At 36.8% G+C, this 23,527-nt stretch overlaps 1 protein-coding gene across 2 annotated transcripts; it reads right to left on the bottom strand.

The window, feature by feature from the left end:
• Positions 1 to 2,348: 2,348 nt before the first annotated feature.
• Positions 2,349 to 22,556, bottom strand: LOC139150412 (3-hydroxyanthranilate 3,4-dioxygenase-like). Of its 2 annotated transcripts, none has more exons than XM_070722767.1 (10): positions 22,461 to 22,556; positions 20,526 to 20,679; positions 19,569 to 19,650; positions 18,919 to 19,002; positions 16,834 to 16,940; positions 15,155 to 15,288; positions 12,620 to 12,768; positions 11,321 to 11,389; positions 10,258 to 10,349; positions 2,349 to 2,666 (listed from the first exon to the last, which is right to left on the bottom strand). In XM_070722767.1, the coding sequence occupies exons 2-10, from the start codon at positions 20,612 to 20,614 to the stop codon at positions 2,576 to 2,578; spliced, it is 897 nt and encodes a 298-aa protein (XP_070578868.1). In that variant the 5' UTR covers positions 20,615 to 20,679; positions 22,461 to 22,556; the 3' UTR covers positions 2,349 to 2,575. The 2 variants fall into 2 exon arrangements, with proteins under 2 accessions (XP_070578868.1, XP_070578869.1); XM_070722768.1 differs by having other exon boundaries at positions 22,203 to 22,541.
• Between the last annotated feature and the right edge of the window lie 971 nt (positions 22,557 to 23,527).

Raw genomic sequence — 23,527 nt, 5'->3', positions numbered from 1 at the left:
TTCAATGTTAAACTCAAGTTTAGACATTTGAACTTGCATGGTGACACATAACTGAAGAAAACTATTTCAAGATTGAAATCAACAAATTACTGTACAATAATGATAATAATAATAAAGATAAGTTTTTACTTTCTGAACATTTTATAATATTAGATTTACAACATGGTGTACAATTCCTTTAGTAGCTGCCAAAGTTAAAGAGGCACTCCCATTTTTAAAACACATTTTTTTAATGCCAACGGTCAATATTTGATGTGGCAACTGCGCGCAGATCGCGAGATATCGATAAAAACATGTCATTTCCCGAGCGTATTTTTCACATCCCGAAGTTTTACGATCGTTTCTGATTATGACGCGAAATCCCCCGAAGGTTTGTTGTTGTGCTGATTTACGATATTCTAGGGAGTCCATAATAAGTTCTAACGACGCAATTTTACCTCCCACTGCGAAGACTTTATATACAGCATTATGCCTTTACCACAGGTCAGTTTTGAAAACTTCTTAGCTTTGTCGTTGTCATTATTCTTAATCAGTTGTATTACATTTTTAAGCAATACCAAATAAACATAAGTTTTTACGTGTTAAATATTAGCCGCCTCCGATGACTACATTTTGTCGTCTGCCACACAGTACCCTGTGGTTCGCCGCGCGCATGGTATGCGTCTATGCATACCACGCGGTGGCCGCTATGTATCAACCGCACGTAACTGGGCTAGTCACCTATGCGAATTCTGGTGGAATCAGCAAAAATTGTTTTTCGTTTTATCACCAAGTCAGTAAGACTCAGCTTTCTCCCACGGGGCATGACCAATCACCTAGGCAAGTGGTACTGTGGCGTACAGCAGCGTCAGTGTAGACTCGTACTCCATAGCTTAGTTGATAATGGCCCCAGTGCCGAACGTTCGATGTTCGGAAGCTGAATTTAGGTGGGCCACCGGAATTCAAACTTTTACTTTTTTGAAGACATGTTTGCATTGATATCTCGCAATCCGCGCGCAGTCGCCACGTCAAATATCGACCGTTGGCACTAAAAAAATGTTTTTTAAAAATGTTACCAAGTGGGAGTGCCACTTTAAGTGCCAGTAAATACTGATTCTTCATGGCTAAAATCTTACCCTTCAGTTGTCTATTTCTAAGTTTGGACGGCCATCTTTGTCTATTTCTAAGTTTGCACGGCCATCTATGTCTATTTCTAAGTTTGCACGGCCATCTTTGTCTATTTCTAAGTTTGCATGGCCATCTTTGTCCACAGAAAACGACATGATTCAATCAAAATGAGGTTGAAAGGGGTAAATGGCAAGAAAATGCAAGAAATACTGATTTTCAAGCATTTCCTGATCTACCCCAAGATAATACCTTGTTTTAAGTATACATAGGTTAAAATTAGAAACTTTGTAACCACTGTAGTGTCTTCATGTGACATAAGGGTATCACACTAAAATAAGATATTGCTCACGTTAGTGTGTTCATTTCACTGCATTCCATAGTTGGTGAAACTTTACCAAAGCAACTGCACTGATTTGGAACATTTACCACAAAGCAATCAAAGACGTGATAGATGTGATAAACACTGTGATAGCAGCGCTAATCTGGACTCTGTAAGTACTTTTCTACAAATTGATAGTTCTGCTTCTGTACTTTTACACGATTCACTAATATTTGTTATTGTTTTGCAGAATTTCTGGTGTCCACGTGGTCATGTCAAGATGACTTGAAGACACGTGGTCATATGCTCATTGCATCACTTGTATTTAAATGAGTGAAAGAGGAAAACTACCTACAAGCACAAACCTTCATTTTCCATTTCATTTTTGAAATACTGTACTACTTCTTCAAAGATGTTCACTCAGCATCAATGCTGTGATATTACATATCCTACATTGCACAATTTAGACATTCCTTTTCTTTATCTGCATTCATTTTAGGGGGTAATTATTTTGATTTGAATAACAATGTCTGTTATTACACTACAGATACATGTACACAAGTTTCTAGTTGTGTGCATACGCTGTACAGTGTACAGGCAATTGCCATTTTGTGTATGACCCTGTGTATGGGGAAAACGAAAATGAAATTGATAAGGACACAACATTTCAGAACAGGTACTAGCATGTGACATCCTGACATATTTTTTTTAAATTTTCAATGAAAGCAAATGTTGTTGATGTTTATGTGCTCACAGAAAAAATACTGGCTGTCATCTGTTGTTTGTTGACGATTGAAGAGTCTATTCTAGGATCAACCTTCAGTTCTGACCTTGAGAATATGGCATGGCTGGATGTTATCATGATGTTAGAAGATTAATGAATTAATCACAGAGTTTTTTGGATCAAAGTTTTCAAGATTGGTTTGTGCATGTGATAATAGTCAGTCAGTTTATTATAGTGACATGAGGTCAAATTACACATTCTGTCTAGCAAACAATACAGTGAAAGATAACCTCCCAGCTCGATGGAATGATCTGTCACTTTGAAATATAAACAGAAACAAAAGGTGTACACGTAATATAACATGTCTACTAATATTTGGACTAAAAAACTACATGGAATGTGTAGGTCAATGTCTTATAAGAGAACTAGCTTTGCTCTGTCTTCTTTGCTTTCTTCTTTGATGGATCTTGATAACAAACCAAACACAGGGAACCACTGGATCTTTTGGCGGTGTATCTGAAACAAAGATTAAGACAAAATTAGATTGAAGGGAAGATGAAAACAGTGTCATCGTGTAAAAGGAATACAGGTTCAAAGTTAAATTGCTCAAACAGTAAATAACACAGTATTCAAAATGTTTAAAAGCACCATATGTGAAAGAAAATAAGTGCATACAACTATTTAAGCGATGTGGTTTCATGATTATTGTTATTATTGTACTTGGGCCTCAGCCCAAGTACATTTGTTTTCATTCCGTGGGAAAAAACTCTGTAGGGTATAACCATTTCTGGCTGAGACCAGGGAGGGCAAAATGTCTTGGCTTCATCTTTCTTGGCATAATAAATGGCGTAATGATGTTAACTGAATGGAAGTGCTGCTCTCAGCCAGTCTTGAATAAGTGAGATGTGAATATTAATGCTTCTCTATCTGAGTTTTTGCCACAAAATCTTCTGAATATAATCAAAATGTGCATCGAAATGCAACAATTAATGCACCCTCCGTTTCCTAGGCGATGGCACGACCCTTGCTACACCCACTGGACGAGCCAAACTGGGAGGGGTAATTTCAGTTTGGTCGAACAAGAGGGCTCGAGACCAGAATTTAACATTTAAACTTGAAACATGTTTAATCTCTGACAAGATGTGGACTAGTGTTAATCAAAGTAAAAGTGTGAAAAGGAAAGGTTTTATATCCCGGACACAATGAAAAACATTACGACTGGAAACTGTACCCCCAGTTGAGAATAGTAATGCCCACAGTGATGGAGAACACTTATCCTTGAGCTGAGAAAACCAGACCATCATTTCGAAATAGAGCTGCAGATTCGAGAAGCTCGTTCAAAATAGCTAGGTACACCCCATATAGGGGTGGTTTCGAGTTTTGAGGGCAAATTTCGCCTCCTTCATATAGAAATCGTACGTTTGTTTTTCCAGGAGAACACACCATTTGACACAAAATTTGCATGTAAAGGGGTCGCCAGTAAGCACGTGGTCAAATCTGGCATAAGAAACAATATGAAATGTTGGGTAAAGCCAGTCCAAAATAAACTGATTTGAACTTTTGTGTTTTGTAATTTATACCACTGCAGTAACATTACCTTTTTTTGACAACATCACACAATGTAATACGTTTTGAAACTGAATACTCCGACGTATTCTGTGTCTCCTTTGCTAAAAATACGGTATGCCGATTACCATGTAAGGAGATGATGACGTCAAGACAGATTTGTAGTGCGTTTGGTCCTGGATGGTGCACGAAGTTTTGTCAAGGTAGCTTGTGTATTTATTTCCTAAATGGGAGAGATTAGGGTCGATCTAAACGAAGGCCGAAGAATGTTATGATACTCTAAGCGAGCTGAACTCTAACGCGAATGGTTGGATAATTTGGAGGATGTCTAGAATGATCTCTTCTCATTAAGATTATTTGGCGGTCAGTATTGAATTTCAACTGCGTCACAAGTTTGTGAAACTTCGAACGGTCAACGAACGATATTTTAGAAATCTGGAGACATGGCACATCGCATTTTTATTTTAGTATTTTATATTTTACAAAAGATTTAAGAAGCAATGATTTTGTCGAAAATTCTGAAAAAATATAGGAAGATTTGATCGCGAACACATTATCACTTGGGGTCAACTAGCCCTGCGTACGATGCTGTGTGTTCTGCTACAGCTCATCGCCCCGCTCACCACAGCCCTGCAAAGACCCGTACGTAGGGTCGGTGACTTCAAATCCATTTTGGGACTTGACGTAAAAAGCCAAATTACTGCCGAAATTCAGCGTTCTTGGGCCCAAGTCGTATCCCAGCCTACCTCAGCTACTCGATCGCTTCCAAAAATGACAGTCTTTTATTCACTTCTCGTAAATAACCGTCGATGTCGGCAACTCTCTCGCTAGCCCTGCGTACGATGCTGTGTGTTAGCTGTAGCACATAGCATCGTATGCAGGGCTAGGGGTCAACATGGGGTCGCAGCCATGTTGCCTCAAAACTTATTTCTGTCTGCACTCAAAACTCAAAAATGTCAGATATGAACCTGAAAAATCGATGCAATTTTGTCAAACTTCGGCGAAATTTCAGCCTATAGACAAAATTTCATCTAGGTAAGGTAAATTTACTGAAATTTGATCGACAAATAATCCTGAGCTTGAACATGACAGCTCGCCTTCTCCGGGAAGTCAAGCATCCAGCTGCCCATACACAGTTGCCCATATGGCAAGGTTCATGAGATTGTTTTCAAGCGACGGCGGCAGACCGTACGGGGCTCTGGATGTGAACCTACCGCCGGTGTAGCTGTAATAACTGTTGCGTTGTTTTTAGTGCCCACGGACGAAGTCCTGGGGGAGTTATAGGTTTGGTCATGTCAGTCCGTCCGTCCGTCCATTCACGCAGATATCTCAGACATGCCCTGGTCAATTTCTTTCAAACTTTGCACAAGAAAAGTACCCAACCCCACGTCGATTTGTTTCACAATGCGATCGAAATTGGCCGTGTTAGAGGACTTTTTAGTTTACACCTCCATAGACTCCCATGTATAAGGAAGTTCTCCATAGACTCCCATGTATAAGGCCAAGAAAAATAAAAATTTAGTTTCTCATCGTATTCATATTGCCTAAAGGATGCAGTCACACAGTTTTTTGTCCGAGCGGATAAAGTCCAGGGGGCTTATAGATTGGGTCATATCCGTCCGTGAGTCTATCAGTGAGTCCATCGGTTCACGCAGATATCTCAGACATTTTGACAAAATATCATGTGACCTTGGTGACCTTTGACCTCAAATATACATTATTGTCCATAACTCAGTAACCACGAGTGCTAAACCTTTCATATTTGGTATGATGGGACACCTTATGACGCCACATATTGTACACCATTAATTATGCGCATATCTAATTTTGAGCAAGCCAATAGAGCTAGAGGTCTGATTTTTGGTATATAGGGATAAGTTAACAATATAATTTGTTTGACAAAACGTCAGGTGACCTCAATGACCTTTGACCTCAAATATACATATTTGTCAACAACTCAGTAACCATAAGTGCTACATCCTTCATATTTGGTATGATAAGACACCTTATGACACCACATATTGCATAGCATTAATTATGCGCATATCTAATTTTGCGCGAGCCAATAGAGCTAGAGGTCTGATTTTTGGTACATAGGAATAACTTAGCAATACAATTATTTTGACAAAATGTCACGTGACCTCAATGACCTTTGACCTCAAATATATATATATTTGTCCACAACTTAGTTACCACAAGTGCTACACCCTTCATATTTGGTATGATGGGACACCTTATGACACCACATATTGTACCTCATTAATTATGCGCACATCTAATTCTGAGCAAGCCAATAGAGCTGGATGTCCGATTTTTGGTATACATAAGGATAACTATAGGGTAGAAATCTAAATATGCCCATCTAAATATTAGACATCTACCATCGAGAACAAAAGAAATTCGCTGTAATTTGAATATTTAAGGAGTTTAAGCAATTTCCACTATAAATAAAGAACCCCTGCCTCAAACTCCACAAAAGTTGCTAGACATATTTTGCCGTTGTCATGCCATTGCTTCGTTTAATAACCAGTTAATCAAATGCCTAATTGACAGGAGGAAATTCAAGACCATATTTGAATAGTAGTATATATTGTCCTCAAAATTACTCTATCACGGCCTAAGTACTCATTGCCTTCAGCAATACTGCCTTGTTATTATTATTATTATCATTTATTAATCCAATATAAAAATGGAAATGTGTTGTGGTGTACACAGTCTAAAAAAAAATATTCCACAATAGATAAAATATAAAGAGATCGCACAGATTAAAAATAGCGTCAATGACACTGTAGCTCCCATCCTGGACTATTTAGTGTTTGTTCTCTGGTCAGATATTTGAACATGTGTGAAAGGGATAAAGTGCATGAAGTGAAAATACTTAAATGAAATGTACTGGAGACAGTGAAATATGTTTAATGTAATTATTCAGAATATAAATGGAAAAAATACAGAATTAGATATATCGAATACTGTGATACAACCATTAACTCAACAAGTCATTTACAATGACATAGTCCCCACTTGTAATAGGAGTATTAGTCTTGATGGGGCAGGAAAATGTGGTCATTAAGAAGTATCACTGGGGTGTATATGTTGAGATCTATGGGCACATAGGTCTATGTTGTTGTTCCTAATTTGAAACACATGAGGCATGTCTAAGTTATGGTTCTAAATCAGGAAAAAAGATCAGACCTCTAGCAGTATTGGCCAGCCAAGAAATACATATGCGCATTATAAATGAGGTACAAGATGTGACATCTTAAGGTCTAATATCCTATCAAAATTGGAGGGTATAGAACTTGTGGTTACTGAAATATGCATATATATGTATAATCAAAGTCAAAGGTCATGGAGGTCACATGACATTTTGAAAAAAAAAATTATATTGCTAATTAATCCCTATATGCCAAAAAATCAGATCTCTAGCTCTATTCGCTTGCCCAGAATAGATGTGTACATAATTAATGAGGTAAAGCGTGTGTTGTCATAAGGTCTCCCATCCTACTAAATACAAAGGACATAGCACTTGTGGTTACTTATTTATTGACATAAACATATATTTTAGGGAAAAGGTCATCGAGGTCACATACATTTGGTCAAAAAATTTCTCTCCTATAGTTATCCCTATATACCAAAATCAGACATCCAGCTCTATTGGCTCGCTCAGAATGAGATATGCGCATAATTATTGAGGTACAGTATGTGGCGTCATAAGGTGTCCAATCATACCAAACATGAAGGGTGTAGCACTTGTGGTTACCGAGTTATGGAAAAATATGTATATTTGAGGTCAAAAGTCACCGAGGTCAAGTGACATTTTGTCAAAAAAATTGTTTTGCTAAGTTATCCCTATATACCAAAAATCAGACCTCTAGCTCTATTGGCTCGCTCAAAATTAGATATGTGCATAATTAATGAGGTACAATATGTGGCGTCATAAGGTGTCCCATCATACCATACATGAAGGCTGTAGCACTTGTGGTTACCTAGTTATGGACAAATATGTATATTTGAGGTCAAAGGTCATCAAGGTCACATGACATTTTGTCAAAAAAATTGTATTGCTAAGTTATCCCTATATACCAAAAATCAGACCTCTAGCTCTATTGGCTCGCTCAAAATTAGATATGAACATAATTAATGAGGTCCAATATGTGGCGTCATAAGGTGTCCCATCATACCATACATGAAGGCTGTAGCACTTGTGGTTACTGAGTTATGGACAAATATGTATATTTGAGGTCAAAAGTCACCGAGGTCAAGTGACATTTTGTCAAAAAAATTGTTTTGCTAAGTTATCCCTATATACCAAAAATCAGACCTCTAGCTCTATTGGCTCGCTCAAAATTAGATATGTGCATAATTAATGAGGTACAATATGTGGCGTCATAAGGTGTCCCATCATACCATACATGAAGGCTGTAGCACTTGTGGTTACCTAGTTATGGACAAATATGTATATTTGAGGTCAAAGGTCATCAAGGTCACATGACATTTTGTCAAAAAAATTGTATTGCTAAGTTATCCCTATATACCAAAAATCAGACCTCTAGCTCTATTGGCTCGCTCAAAATTAGATATGAACATAATTAATGAGGTCCAATATGTGGCGTCATAAGGTGTCCCATCATACCATACATGAAGGCTGTAGCACTTGTGGTTACTGAGTTATGGACAAATATGTATATTTGAGGTCAAAGGTCACCGAGGTCACGTGACATTTTGTCAAAAAAATTGTATTGCTAAGTTATCCCTATATACCAAAAATCAGACCTCTAGCTCTATTGGATCGCTCAAAATTAGATATGCGCATAATTGATGAGGTACAATATGTGGCGTCATAAGGTGTCCCATCATACCATACATGAACGCTGTAGCACTTGTGGTTACTGAGTTATGGACAAATATGTATATTTGAGGTCAAAGGTCACCGAGGTCACGTGACATTTTGTCAAAAAAATTGTTTTGCTAAGTTATCCCTATATACCAAAAATCAGACCTCTAGCTCTATTGGCTCGCTCAAAATTAGATATGCACATAATTAATGAGGTACAATATGTGGCGTCATAAGGTGTCCCATCATACCATACATGAAGGCTGTAGCACTTGTGGTTACTGATTTATGGACAAATATGTATATTTGAGGTCAAAGGTCACCAAGGTCACGTGACATTTTGTCAAAAAAATTGTATTGCTAAGTTATCCCTATATACCAAAAATCAGACCTCTAGCTCTATTGGCTCGCTCAAAATTAGATATGTGCATAATTAATGAGGTACAATATGTGGCGTCATAAGGTGTCCCATCATACCATATATGAAGGGTGGTAGCACTTGTGGTTACTGAGTTATGGACAAATATGTATATTTGAGATCAAAGGTCATCAAGGTCACATGACATTTTGTCAAATATCCGAGATATCTGCGTGAACGGATGGACTCACGGATGGACGAACAGACGGACATGACCCAATCTATAAGCTCACTGGACTTCATCCGTGGGGACTAAAAATTGTGTCACTGCATCCTTTTTGCAATATGAATACGATGAGAAACTAAATTTTTATTTTTCGTGGCCTTATACATGGGAGTCTATGGAGATCTGCCTTATACATGGGAGTCTATGGACGTGTAAACTAAAAATATGCAAATTTCACCACGATTTGCCCAAATTTGGAAAGGTCACTCCTATGCACTTCCATACCAAGTTTCAAATCAATCGGACTTGTGGTTTCAGAGCAGGAGATTTTTTGACCAAAAATGGGAGAAAATTACAAAAAAATTCATGAAAAATAGTAAGTCCAAGATACTGACCCAAGATGTGCACAATCATTTCATGTCAGCCCAAAGTACTTACATGCTAATTTTTCATGTAATCTGCTCAGTGGTTATTGAGTTTTTTCAATTTTGACTGTTTTTACATTTTTTCACTTAATTTGCATATTTTTGGCAATGACAACTTCATTTGAACAAAATCTCATCTACAGCCCATCATCCATGTACACACCAAATATCAAGATGAAATGGAGTTTTTGATGTTGACGGACAGACATACAGACATACAGACATACAGACATACAGACACACAGACATACAGACATACAGACATACATACATACAGACATTTCCCTAGCCTGTAAGAATAGCTTCCATTGCCATATATACATATGGCCATGGGAGCTAAAAAGCACAGTTCCAGATAACAGACAGAGCACTTGTCGATCAACAACAGTACAATTTCAAACATTAGGAAGCAAACTGTAGTTTGACTGACCTCATTAAATAATGTTAAATTTACATGTTTTCACCTAAGGATGTACCATTTGAAATCAAGTAAAAAACATGACCAAGTACGGTATTACCAGTTTTCCCATGTTAATATGAAGAAAAAAGTGTACATGTATGATAGCGACACTACCTAAATACAGTCACTTTGAAACAAAAACATCATTTCAAGTCAGTGAAGCCACTCTTAATTTGCAATACCTGACTTGAAAACCAATTATAAGACCTGATAATGAAAACATTTTGAAAGTACTTACGTCCATCCCTGTGGAACAAGAATTAAGTCATCTTTCTTGATCTCATACTTCTTTTTCTTTTCTTTACCAACAACCAATTCCATTTCACCTTCCTGTGTGTAAGTCCATAAACATGGTCTGTATGGTAATTTATTCATCAATAGACTGAATAGAGACAGACCGATCACACACAGTTTGTGTGATTCAACCATGAAGAGTTCATTACTACTGACAGAGTGCTTTACTTGCACAGGTACTTTGTTGGAGCAGAGGTCTTATGTGACTGTAATCTTTCCATTGATAATGTGTAAGAAACTTTACAGGAGGCTCTATTCCTTACACAATGCCATCTGCCATTGACTTATCGAAAATATTCTGTTAGAGGGCGCTGTTGAATGTACCATCAATCTAAGGAAACTACTCATCTTTTTCTGCTCTTTATGATGCACAAGAGAGCTAAACACTTGGAACAGTGACAGAAAGAGTAACCTCATTTAAAAAGCTAGATAATAACAATTTATATCCAGATATACAAATTTCAGCACTATTGGATGTTGAAGGGCTACAATCAAGGGAAAATGTTTTTCCTATAACATAGTGCTTTATGTTGTCCTAAAACCGTGTTTTACTGTTACTCGATTGCATGTAAGCTTAAACCACTGTATAGGGTCTGACTATCCATGTAGCACACAATAGATTTAGGCTACAGTGCAGTGATGAAACACGGCTGGCCTATTCTCAACAACACAAGCTGATGAGTCATGCTAGTTGAATAATCACCCTTCATTGTTGATTTGCATAAGTACCACGAGAAGCAGTGGAAGAGTGTGTCATTTTAAGCAGTTGCAGAAATGTCAAATCAACAATTACTTTCGAAACATCTTTCAATAATTGCTGTAAATATCAATATAGATGCTATTAAATATATTTGGAAGGGCAACGGTATTATCCACATAGTTTATGTGACAGCACTGTTCAAGGTTTTTGCGATAGAAATGTTCCTAAGTTAGTTCTCAATGGATGACATGAAACGCAGCTTGGAAAAGCGACTGATATGGCCTACATGATCAAAACAACTACTTACAAGTTGCCACAGCAACACTTCAGCCTGGTCACTGGAAAAAGTCTCTTCACCAGGGCCGTACATAATCACCTTAATGAGAGAGAGAGAGAGACAACACCTAGATTTAGAGAACACCAAAATGTAGAGAGATAATAATAAAATGTAGGGAAATAACACCAAAATGTAGGGAGAAAATCGCAAGATTTTAGAGAAAGATTGCCAAATTTGAATTTAAATACTTGTTTAGGAATATAAAATATATATTCATTCTGTTGCCGTCCATCTCTTAATCAAACAGGAACATAGACAGTGATAAAGTTATCAACAAAGTGAACATACATGTACAATTTCAATGGAAGTTACCTCTTGGCAAGTCATTGAATTCTCTATTTAATATCTCATAAATATATAGGAGATTCCATCATCCTTGCAAGTTAGCCAAAATAATTGTTATCAACCTGGTATAACTTTGATACAAAACCATACTAGGTTTTCAAAAATAGGGTAGGTAGGTTGGCAGGAATTTGCTTTTTTCCAAAATATTTTTATTTTTATGTATGCATTTTTTAGGGGTTCAGGGCGGTCAAAAACTGGCCACATCATTTCCAGAAAAATGTATCATACATAGAAAAGAAAAAAAACATAAGGACATTCTCGTTCAAGGAAAAATCAAATGCCAAGTAACGAAGGCAGGTAAAAAATAGGGTAGGTCAGGTTATCGGAACAGAACAATTTTTTTTGTTTAGCCTAATCACAATCTCTGGTACATATATTTGTCATATACCTATGTCACGTACACAACTTATGTAACTTTTTAAAGTTTGTGCAAAAGGAGCCACATCATATTTCAGCAGTTTGTCTAAATATGGGCATTTGCATGCATTTCCACACTACTGTTATCCTTATACTACTCGTGTTGCAATCAGCAAACAAACTATCTACAAACAAAGTAGCAAATGATTCAAGCCATGTCTCTCGTTGTGATTATACTGGCCACTGTGAAGCTAGAAATATTCAATGATTTTTCTATTTCAATCTGGTGTGAAATAACTCTGATGATCACTGATGGTTTTAAAAGATGAAAACGTGAACAGAACAAACATAATCTGAGCAAGTGTGATCATACGATGCTACATGAATAAAGCCACCGACCATCATTCAGCTGCCAGTATACAATGATTGCAGGGGGAAAAAAGTTGTAAGCTTTAACATATAACATTATGTTTCTTTACATCAGTACTTGCACAACACTATGAATGAATGTGTGCACACAATGATTATGATGTACGCAAATTTTGAGTACATAAAGTGCCTACTCACTGAGAACTGATAGTGATCATCAAACAATGATTTGCTTCCCTTGGAGTTGATTTCTTCTCTGTTCTTGTCAATCCAGTCTTTGAGAACAAACGGCTGTTCAACAGTTGTTTTTGTGTCGATGTCCATTGGTGGTTTCTCAGGCAATTCCTCTGTAAAATCAAATTATCAATGACGTAAGGGTTCTCACTATGCTAAAGGAATGGTTACTGTATTGAGACAAAATTAGCTGTCTGACATCACACACATGAATGAATGATTTCATAAATCAGCCCCTGGTATCAGCCCTGTATCTCTCCTGATAACGATCATAGTTCAAGGTGAAACACAAGTGACACTGACAATGAATTTGAAATTCAGAAGACCTTATCGTGGTGAAGCCATTTTACATGCATTATCATGACTGCAAATGTGGATTATTGAGTTCATTCGGATTAACTTAACTGCTGAATACAATCCTAAATATGAGGAATTGTGTTAGTTGTGATAAACATACTTATTTGAAAACAAAAATGTGCCGTCAAGGACAGTGTGCTCATATTTGGTTTGAATTGGTCCATCAAGACATATTCAAACCACAAAAACAAGAATTGCAAAAGTAAATAAGGTATAAAACTTTAGGTACTGGAGGTCAACTTTAGGAACAGGCTTAGCAGAGGAATGTTTCAACACAGTCCTTCATGGTTTCAGCAGGTCTGCCAATGTATGTATCAGTTCATGAATAATGACAGGAAATGACTCCAGGTTGGTGGAGTAGCCTGTTTCAGTTACTGCCACCACTCCTATACATAATAGGTACACTGCATACAAATAGGTTGGAGATTACAGAATCTCCAACTCAGATGTGTGGGCTGTTTCAGTGAATGCCACCACTCCTGCACATTTGCAGGATTTTCCCTTTTTCTTACCTCATTTGTATGTTTTTGACACTGACATGTTCATCTGAACAACGTCACATCTCAACCCCTGGGTCTACCTGTACACCAAATACTGTGGTGGTAGGTGTGGCAGTTTGGGAGCTTTTGCGTGTGATGGAAATATATCCGCACATACATACACACATACAGACATACAGACGCCACCGACTCACCGTATAAGCTCTCTTTGGTATTTATATACATACCAAATATGAGCTAAAAGACCTTCAGTAAATAATTTGATAATATTTTTCTAAAATGAATGAAATCGCTTATGTATACCAGATGGACATATTTTTGCTGGGTATTGCATTGTCATGCCAAACTCACAATATATCCATCCATGAGGACTTACATGTACCTGTAGTTCATTACATGATTTACAAAATTTGAATAAACAGTGATTCACACTCGAAGCTGAAGCTACGTATACAATACTTTCCAGATCATCAATGAGATGACAAAAGGGCCATTAGCTGGCATGTTTGATTAGTTTTTCACTATTTTTGCTTGGTATGTAAATAGCAAGTTCTTGTTCTACTCCCTGAAGCAAACTGAGACATCTACTATTCAGTTTGTCACAACATGGCATCTATGAGTGTACAATGCAGAGTTTTTGTTTACATTTAAATTCTAGTCCAGACCAGAATTCACTTGCAGTCTGCACATGTACAGGCTCCATTGACAAGTTGAATACTGAATATATTGACATAATTTAGGGACTAAAACAAGAAACTATACTTGAATTAAACCCAAAAATAGAGACAAAATCATCAAACGTTACAGCTCTAAACTCTTTAACTGAAATTTGTTGCATTCTTATTATCCTATTCAGATCAAGTCATTCATGTCATCCAAAATCACGGTGCTGCAAGGAACCTAAAGATTGCTGTCAAAGTTAACAACCTATAAACCACTATCAGTTCAAGTCAGTCATCTCATCATGTGCTATATTAACGTATGTCAAATCTGCATGTGTTATGTTTATGTATGTCATATCAGCATGTGTTATGTTTATGTATGTCATATAAGCATGTGTTATGTTTATGTATGTCATCTTTACATGTGCTATGTTTATGCATGTCATCTCTGCATGTGCTATGTTTATGTATGTCATCTTTACATGTGCTATGTTTATGTGTGTCATCTTTACATGTGCTATGTTTATGTATGTCATCTTTACATGTGCTATGTTTATGTATGTCATCTTTACATGTGCTATGTTTATGTATGTCATCTTTACATGTGCTATGTTTATGCATGTCATCTCTGCATGTGCTATGTTTATGTGTGTTATCTTTACATATGCTATGTTTATGTATGTTATCTTTACATGTGCTATGCTTATGTATGTTATCTTTGCATGAGCAATGTTTATGCATGTCATCTTTGCATGTGCTATGTTTATGTATGTTATCTTTGCATGTGCTACGTTTGTGATGTGTCGGCAGGAAAAGTCAGTGAAAATCATGCATATGTATATTTTTAAGAGGCATTCAATGTTTACCTCAGTTGTAATATGGTAATAGGCAATGTTACGAATTTAAGATCCACTTGTTTCAACCAATACGACCTTGTCATGGACTTTGAAGTTGAAGTGATTTTTCATGAAAACACTTACCAAGAATTGGTTTTCCTGTTTTGTACTGCTCAGATGCAAAGAATCCTTTGATAATTGGAGCCAACTGTGTTCCCAAATCAACACAATGAAACCATTTCTCATACAGAGAGTCAAGAGTTCCATCTACATAGTACCTACAGTAAACAGGAAGAACGTAATTGTTAAATTTTATGTCAGTTTACTAGGGTAAAGTAGAAAGGGAAATATCTTGCAATTAATTTACAGTCAACTCTGCTTGCATTCAGACACCTGTACACTTCATGTTAACATTGCAAGGTTATGTTAGGTATGCGAGTCCTTTTTATGATTGTCATAATGACCAAATTCAGACATATAAAATTTACTGCGTTTTTTTATAATTAACTAACTTTACAAGTGAGTAAGTGAAATAACAACTGGTCTGTTATTTCATATCTCCAAGCACAATGACTGACGGTACTGTAGCAGAATGGTAGCTCTCTTCTCAGCAAGAATGACTGATATACTGTGGAAAGTAGAGACAATTTTTAATGCATCTATGTGTGTGCTTTTTCTGTAAAACTTGAGGATGAACGTTTATAACGTATACAACAATTGTGTTTCTATCATGTAACACAATACATTATGAACGGAAATTTGTGTGAAGAGTGAGTTTGAGCATCAAGGCATATAATAGTAGAATATGTGAACTGTGCACGGATTGACAAACATTAGACACTGAATGAATCATGGTCACGCCACTGTGGAGTGACCGTGAATGAACACAACAACAGCCTTTGGATGCCATTAAAGGTGCTCTTTGTATTCAAATCTTTTATTCCCAAGACACAAACAGGATTGTGTTACATAATGTTTGAATGTACAAACAACTGCCTGTTCTTCAACTTTCACACTGCAGATTTCATTACCATCATACCATTCTTGAGATTTTATTACATGTATCTGATCACAAGGTTAAGATGATCCTTGTGAGAAAAGTGTATTGTTAAAACTGAGCTACCATGGTTTTGAAAAGGGTATATAATCTTCAGTTTATGATAAGGCCATGCAATGTGCATTCATTTAGAGACAGAGAAGTACTCACCACTGTAATATTATTCATCAATTCACAAACAACTATGTTTCCATGGCAAGTCTGGTTTAATCTTTATTCACACCTCACAAATAGTTCAAGATATACAAATATACTGTATTGCTATGTTTTATTACAATACTAGTCTGCTTGTTGGTCATGTTCAAAATGATCACAAAGTTAAAGTATTTGTAAAACAATAATTATTTCTCTTTGTCCAAGTTTTAAATGAAGTCTAATCACATCAAAGCTCAAGTTGCCAATGGACAAAGGACACACATGAAAACAGTAAGAGATAAGGTTGTATGATCTTCACCCTTAACACAAACCAAAGCAGATAATTTGATTAAAAAAGTGCATAACTCTTTCTTTCCTTTGAAATTTGTATATTAGGCACTGAGCCAAAACTCACATTAGCAGAACACAGGGTTCATATTGAAGAGAAACTTCTAGCTAGTCACAGTTTGAAAGATGGTCACAAACAACTGAACCTTCTTGTATCTCCTTGGAAACAAGTCACGCAAACAAAGCAAACAATAAAGATCATAAAACTGGATTAGTAGCAGCAATCATCATATTGAATATTGTTGTAGAATCTCCATGTTTATCAGTGCAACACAATACTGACCTCAACCCATCCAATTCATCTTCACTTCTCTCACGTTCCAAGACTAGTCCAATGGTGTCTTTTTGTCTCTGAGGGGAGTGGGGAATCCTCGCTGGCAGCAAAAATATCTGTCAAAAAATAAGTATACTGTTGACAGTGTTGAATATCATTACAATAATTTAGAATACTTACAAGTTACAGTACGAAGGCATAATATTTGCAAATCAGCCACACACTACACTTCTGTTGTAACAACATTGTGAGACCAACAACTAGGACGGCATTGAAATCTGTTGCACATACAGCAATCAGTGGTCGGTATGTAGCAATGGCAGGATGCATTATCACATGCGACTAGACGGTATGCTCTCCTTGATATCAAGATTAGCAACCACCATAGGGTATAGTATCAATGACATCCCATGGTTTCTGTAAGTCTATACGTGTCTCTCTCTAAGTGTGCAATATGTCGATGTGTGATACATGTGTGTATGAAATTTATTGTTATTTTCAAGTGAATGTGTTCTTTTCAAAAAATTTCGTACACAGACTGCGTGTAGTAATTCTTCATATCCTAACAAGCTGGGAATTATAATTTGGTTGTAATGGAGTTATTTGCTATTTTTTTTAATTCAGTACACAGTGTTCCTTTTTGATTGACACAGTCATTGTGTCCATTCTGAAACACTAGCCATATCATTGATAAGGGACACAGTCATTGTGTCCATTCTGAAACACTAGCCATATCATTGATAAGGGACACAGTCACTGTGTCCATTCTGAAAACACTAGCCATATCATTGATAAGGGACACAGTCATTGTGTCCATTCTGAAACACTAGCCATATCATTGATAAGGGACACAGTCATTGTGTCCATTCTGAAAACACTAGCCATATCATTGATAAAGGACACAGTCATTGTGTCCATTCTGAAAACACTAGCCATATCATTGATAAGGGACACAGTCATAGTGTCCATTCTGAAAACACTAGCCATATCATTGATAAGGGACACAGTCATTGTGTCCATTCTGAAAACACTAGCCATATCATTGATAAGGGACACAGTCATAGTGTCCATTCTGAAAACACTAGCCATATCATTGATAAGGGACACCGTCATAGTGTCCATTCTGAAAACACTAGCCATATCATTGATAAGGGACACAGTCATTGTGTCCATTCTGAAAACACTAGCCATATCATTGATAAGGGACACCGTCATAGTGTCCATTCTGAAAACACTAGCCATATCATTGATAAGGGACACAGTCATTGTGTCCATTCTGAAAACACTAGCCATATCATTGATAAGGGACACAGTCATTGTGTCCATTCTGAAAACACTAGCCATATCATTGATAAGGGACACAGTCATAGTGTCCATTCTGAAAACACTAGCCATATCATTGATAAGGGACAGTCATTGTGTCCATTCTGAAAACACTAGCCATATCATTGATAAGGGACACAGTCATTGTGTCCATTCTGAAAACACTAGCCATATCATTGATAAGGGACACAGTCATTGTGTCCATTCTGAAAACACTAGCCATATCATTGATAAGGGACACAGTCATAGTGTCCATTCTGAAAACACTAGCCATATCATTGATAAGGGACACAGTCATTGTGTCCATTCTGAAAACACTTGCCATATCATTGATAAGGGAGAAACAACTATCATAGCAGTGTTGTGTTACTATACTTTTGTGATACTTTTAAGACAGGATTATACTTCAAACTGCAACCAATAGAAACCAGATGTCTATACAACATTGCAATGCCTGTTCTACTTGAACTGACAGACACCTATAAAATGTTATTTTTATTATTTTTTCATAACTTTATGATTGCTAAAGATGCAAAATTTATCATATCAGCATGTTTTATTCAGAAAATATGAAGCTTAATTATTTGGTGTTTCTTGTTCAGCTATAGCTTAAAACAATTCAGTGTTTTGTTGGATGGAGGCAGGGGTCATACTACATACTTATTACTGAGAGCTCAAATCCAACATTGATGGCACTTGTATGGCATTTGCAATACACACAATCTTTGCTGAAATTTTCATTCAATATTTGTATGAAATGATATGACTTACCTCTCCCTCCTTGATTGGTACATCTACATTTTTTCCTTGTTCAACAATCTTCAAACACATATCGCCCTTGACCATGAAAAATAACTGAAACACACAGGTGGCACAACAATTTTTAATGTATTGGAAGATGATAAGAAGAATGCACCTAATTCTCCATTGAAACTTAAAAAGTCTTCAAGTCACTTTACTACAAAAAGTCACATTTGCTTTCTCAAACATTTTCATTGTTCCCACAATGAATAAATTGAAAGTGTAAAATGCACTAGAGAAAATTACACAAAATAGTGCTAATAATTTTGATGTTCTATGTCATTTCAACTTGAATTTACATTTTCTTTCCATATAAGATTTCAAGTACTTTTCTTTGACATATAGTAAGCTGGAAAAAAACATAAAGTACATTGCATATACATTCTTTCAATGAAACCTACCACACACTACTTTCTAAACCTGATCATAAATTTTTTGTATTTCTTAAATTACATAAATGAACAATTTTTCTTCGAGTAGCATCATACAAAACACAAAGGCAAAATATCCAAACTCACAAACCAAACTTTACGACACTATGTTACATACATCACAGATGTATTTTTATTATTCCATAGATAATCACTATCATGTTAATATTAAAGAGATGGTATACTTACTTCTTCTCCTTCCTCTATGTGATAATCCTTCCTGACATTTGGACCACCAACGAAGAATGACTTCATCTGTCCAGCATCGTGCCTGTACGTAGTTAATTATGAATCTCTGTTTTTCATGTCTCACAATGTTATCATCATGGAGTTTATGCAACGTTTTACTTCACCACTTCTACATGTGTCTCTGTGTCCAAATTAACTGATGCTTGTTGGTATTCATTCACATTGAAGCTATACAAAAGACAAAGTTGGTGTCTGTCCATGTTCTTTTGGTATTTTTCCCTCACAGAGATGAAATATTCATGTTTGTCTGATTTCTGAAGTCTGGTCACTTGATAACATTACCTGATTTCACTCATTCTGTGCATAATGTCAAGGTCAAACATTGATAAATGGCATTACAATAAGATCGTTGAAAATTCTACAAAATGAAAACATTTGCAATAATCCTTGCATATCTCCATGGTGATGATTCTCACATCTTGATAGACACCACACATTAAATCATGAAAACACTTTTTGTCTGTTTGAATAGCAGATTGAGGACAAAGTCATAGTGAGTGACAGCAAAGCATGGTTAATGGAGGAAAGAAGACCTTTGACTTTATTAACCCTTTTCATGCCAAGTTCATATTTCACCATCAGGTCAAGTTGGTTAAAACTAATGAAGTAAGAAATGTCCCATATCATGCATATGATGCATTTTAACAAAGACTTGAACTTTGAAGGTCCCCAAAAACAGACAATATAAACATGATAATTACATACTAAGGCGCTATAATATACCAAGCCAAGTGGGTGAAAATATGTATGGTTTTGGTTCAATACTGCTGATTACTGACTTGGCAGATGGGGAAGTGATACTGTCTGGCAGCAAAATTAGGGCTACAAAACACTAAAATGACATTGTGAGATGGCACTCTAGCTGTTCCTACAACTGACATATGTTTGATAGCTTACATCATCTTGTTGCACACTGGTGGTAGAAAATGCTGCTGGTTTTCCTTCAGCCATTTCTCTTTGTTGTAAATAACTACGTCTGCAGTCATCTTGAACGCTGGATGTCAACACTTTTTGAAGCTTTACGACTTAGTTGCTACAAGTTTCACGATATCTGTTGAGAAGAAATGATAATGTATATCAGAGAGGTGAATGAATGGTAAGAACTGTGGGATTACATGTGTGTTGGATATGTTTGTACTGAGTCACTCGTGATAAAAACAAAAACAAAATAATTCCTTTCATAGAGTTCACAAACATGAAACCAGTTATCTACAATAAATGATATCATATCAGCCTAGATCCTACACCTTTTGAGAAAAACACATCATTTTCTGTCAGAAGTCACAAGACCTGGCAGCTTTTCATCATTGCTATCATGAACCACAAATCAAATCCAAACATGTTAAATCAATCATAAATTGTTATATATGCCTAAATCATTGATGGGTACTGTAATAGTTCTATTACTAATGAGCAGATAAAATAACACAATCAGAAATGGTATAACCAGTGAAATGCATTGACTGATATTCTCATGCCTAAATTGAACGGTTAGTTAATATTTGAAGCTGTAAGTTTATTTCAGACTTTGTTGCAGCCACATTATACAGTTGCATATAGTCCATATTTCATTTTCCTCAGAGCAGGAACAGCTTGCATAAATACTGAAGATGTGTAAATCAAGGAACTTAAAAGGAAAAAAATAATCTTTGTGTACATAATTTTCTAAATATCTCAGGTGTAAATGTGATTGACCTTTATGAAGGAACATGTTCAAGTTCATCTTCATGTTGATTGATTGACTCAAGTCAGAAAAATATCATCAAAATTTGTTACTGAATATTTGAAGGGGATTACATTACAGACTTTACAATATTTTTTGCTCAATGGCTTATCTACATGTATTATCTGAAATGCCATGACAGATTGACCTGTGCTAACGTCATTTCTTATCATTGTGAAGTTTAATAAGGGTTTTGTTGTTGTTTATATCATTGTCCTAAGCTGACCTATAGTGGCTAGAAGCAGATCTTTTCCCTTGATACACTTACAGCAGTTTTGTGGTTATACCCTTTCACCACCATGGTTTGGCCCAAACCAATTGTTATCAGTGGTGGTTATGGACCTATTTACAGGGAATTGGGGTGAACAGATTGATGAATATCACAGCACGTTGCTAGATGGAGATGTTGAAAACTGCATGTGTGCCGCATGCTGGCTCACCTTGTTAGACGACATACAGAATACAGTTTTCAAACAACTCTATGATGGCAATGTAACTGATAGCTAGCCAAAACAGCCAATAGCTTGAAAAGATGATTAGCAAAGGTGTTCAGAGCCTAATAATTAAATAAACAGTCATATTCACAGCGGAATAGCTGCAATATCTCCGTAATGGCTATCTGCAGTACAGAAGCTCGAGGTTTTGCCTGGGTTTTTGGATCTGGTTTCGCCGTAAGACCCAAATACCCAGGCAAAACCTCAAGCTACAGACTACTGACTGCAGCTACAACCCGCACCTTTCTGAGAATTTGACTGACCCTTTCTAGATAGGGTAATCTTATGCAAGGATGAGGCAAGTGCATCCAGTGCTAAATAGTCACTGAACCACTATTATAATAATGTACCAGATACCTGGGAAGTCCGGGAGTCCTGCACCGATTCTGTGTTATAGAGGTCACAATCACAGTGTATGGCGTCTGCTGAGCGAGTACTGCGGGTAGCACGCTCAATGTCACTGTCAGCTTCTGGGTAAAGCAGACTGGAGCGCACACAAGTCACTGTAAAGGCTAGGACTGGATGTCACAGCCCCTCGCTGGCTACGACCTTCGACTGTTGTGGCCTTTGAGGGGCTGTTAGAGAGTCTATTAGAGGGAAGAGAGCACAACTTACGTTTAGTACGATTTACATAGTGAAGTACGGCACGTGCATGTGTTTGTGTCCGTGGCGATGCTTCGGCCTCCTTCAGTCCGTAGTGAGCTCCTTAAGTCGATGAAAATAATGCGCACAATCAGAGATTTAATAATAAATAGCGAGATAGGAGGCCAAGGGAATGGCATTCGGCAATTTCTTTATAATTTAAAAAACGAACGTTCACTTTCTTCGATTGCGAATGAAAGCCCAGGAGTGTACCGAGCAGACACCGTGAATAGTATCGTTATGGGCAAATAAAATTGGAGAAATTTGTCGCAGTTGTTTATATTTTTTGTACGGGTACACTGTTAGTAATACTACAGCGTTATTCCACTTCGCGCAATTAATTTTGACGCGAGACAATTTGCTAAGGAAAGAATGACCCTGAATTTATTCATTTATTTGTACCTTCGACATCAAATCAAAAGTGCAGTTGCCGTTATAATTATAATGACAAGGAGGATCCCTTGAGTTTACATTGGATTCGTGATTAATTAAAGTGGGGCTTTATTAGCCGGGAATGTCAGAAAAATATGTTCATAATGATAGTTGTACCTGCATTTCGGGGGTGGATGGTGGATGGGGGTCTCACCCCGATTCGGGTACAGATGTTCCCTGGACGGATAGATAGATAGATAGATAGATAGATAGATAGATAGATAGATAGATAGATAGATTAGTTTATTTCACCTGAAAATGCATGTATCCATGACCCTCGAGGGCCGAAGAGGTAGATCTTGTGGAACTCAGGCTAATGGTGTTCCTGGTCCTAAATATTAAACTTTTCAATTTTTCATAAAATAGGGGATCAAGTCTAAATCCCCCACCACATATAAAGTCGAGGGTTGGGGTGTCAAAAAAGCGGCACCTATGTGTATATCTTTCTTATAGCAATGCCACTCCAGGATCTGCTGAGACTGCGGCCGGGGACTGCGGGCAAATAGTTTGATAAAATAAGAGGGCTATTTTGTTCTTTTACATATTTGACAAAGCATCGTCCTTTTTTAAAGACATGTTTACTTTGAATGTGGCATCTTTTCGGCAGC

The sequence above is a fragment of the Ptychodera flava genome, chromosome 14, assembly GCF_041260155.1.
Source record: "Ptychodera flava strain L36383 chromosome 14, AS_Pfla_20210202, whole genome shotgun sequence".
NCBI lineage: Eukaryota > Metazoa > Hemichordata > Enteropneusta > Ptychoderidae > Ptychodera > Ptychodera flava.
This window is presented reverse-complemented; position numbering and strand designations above follow the sequence as displayed.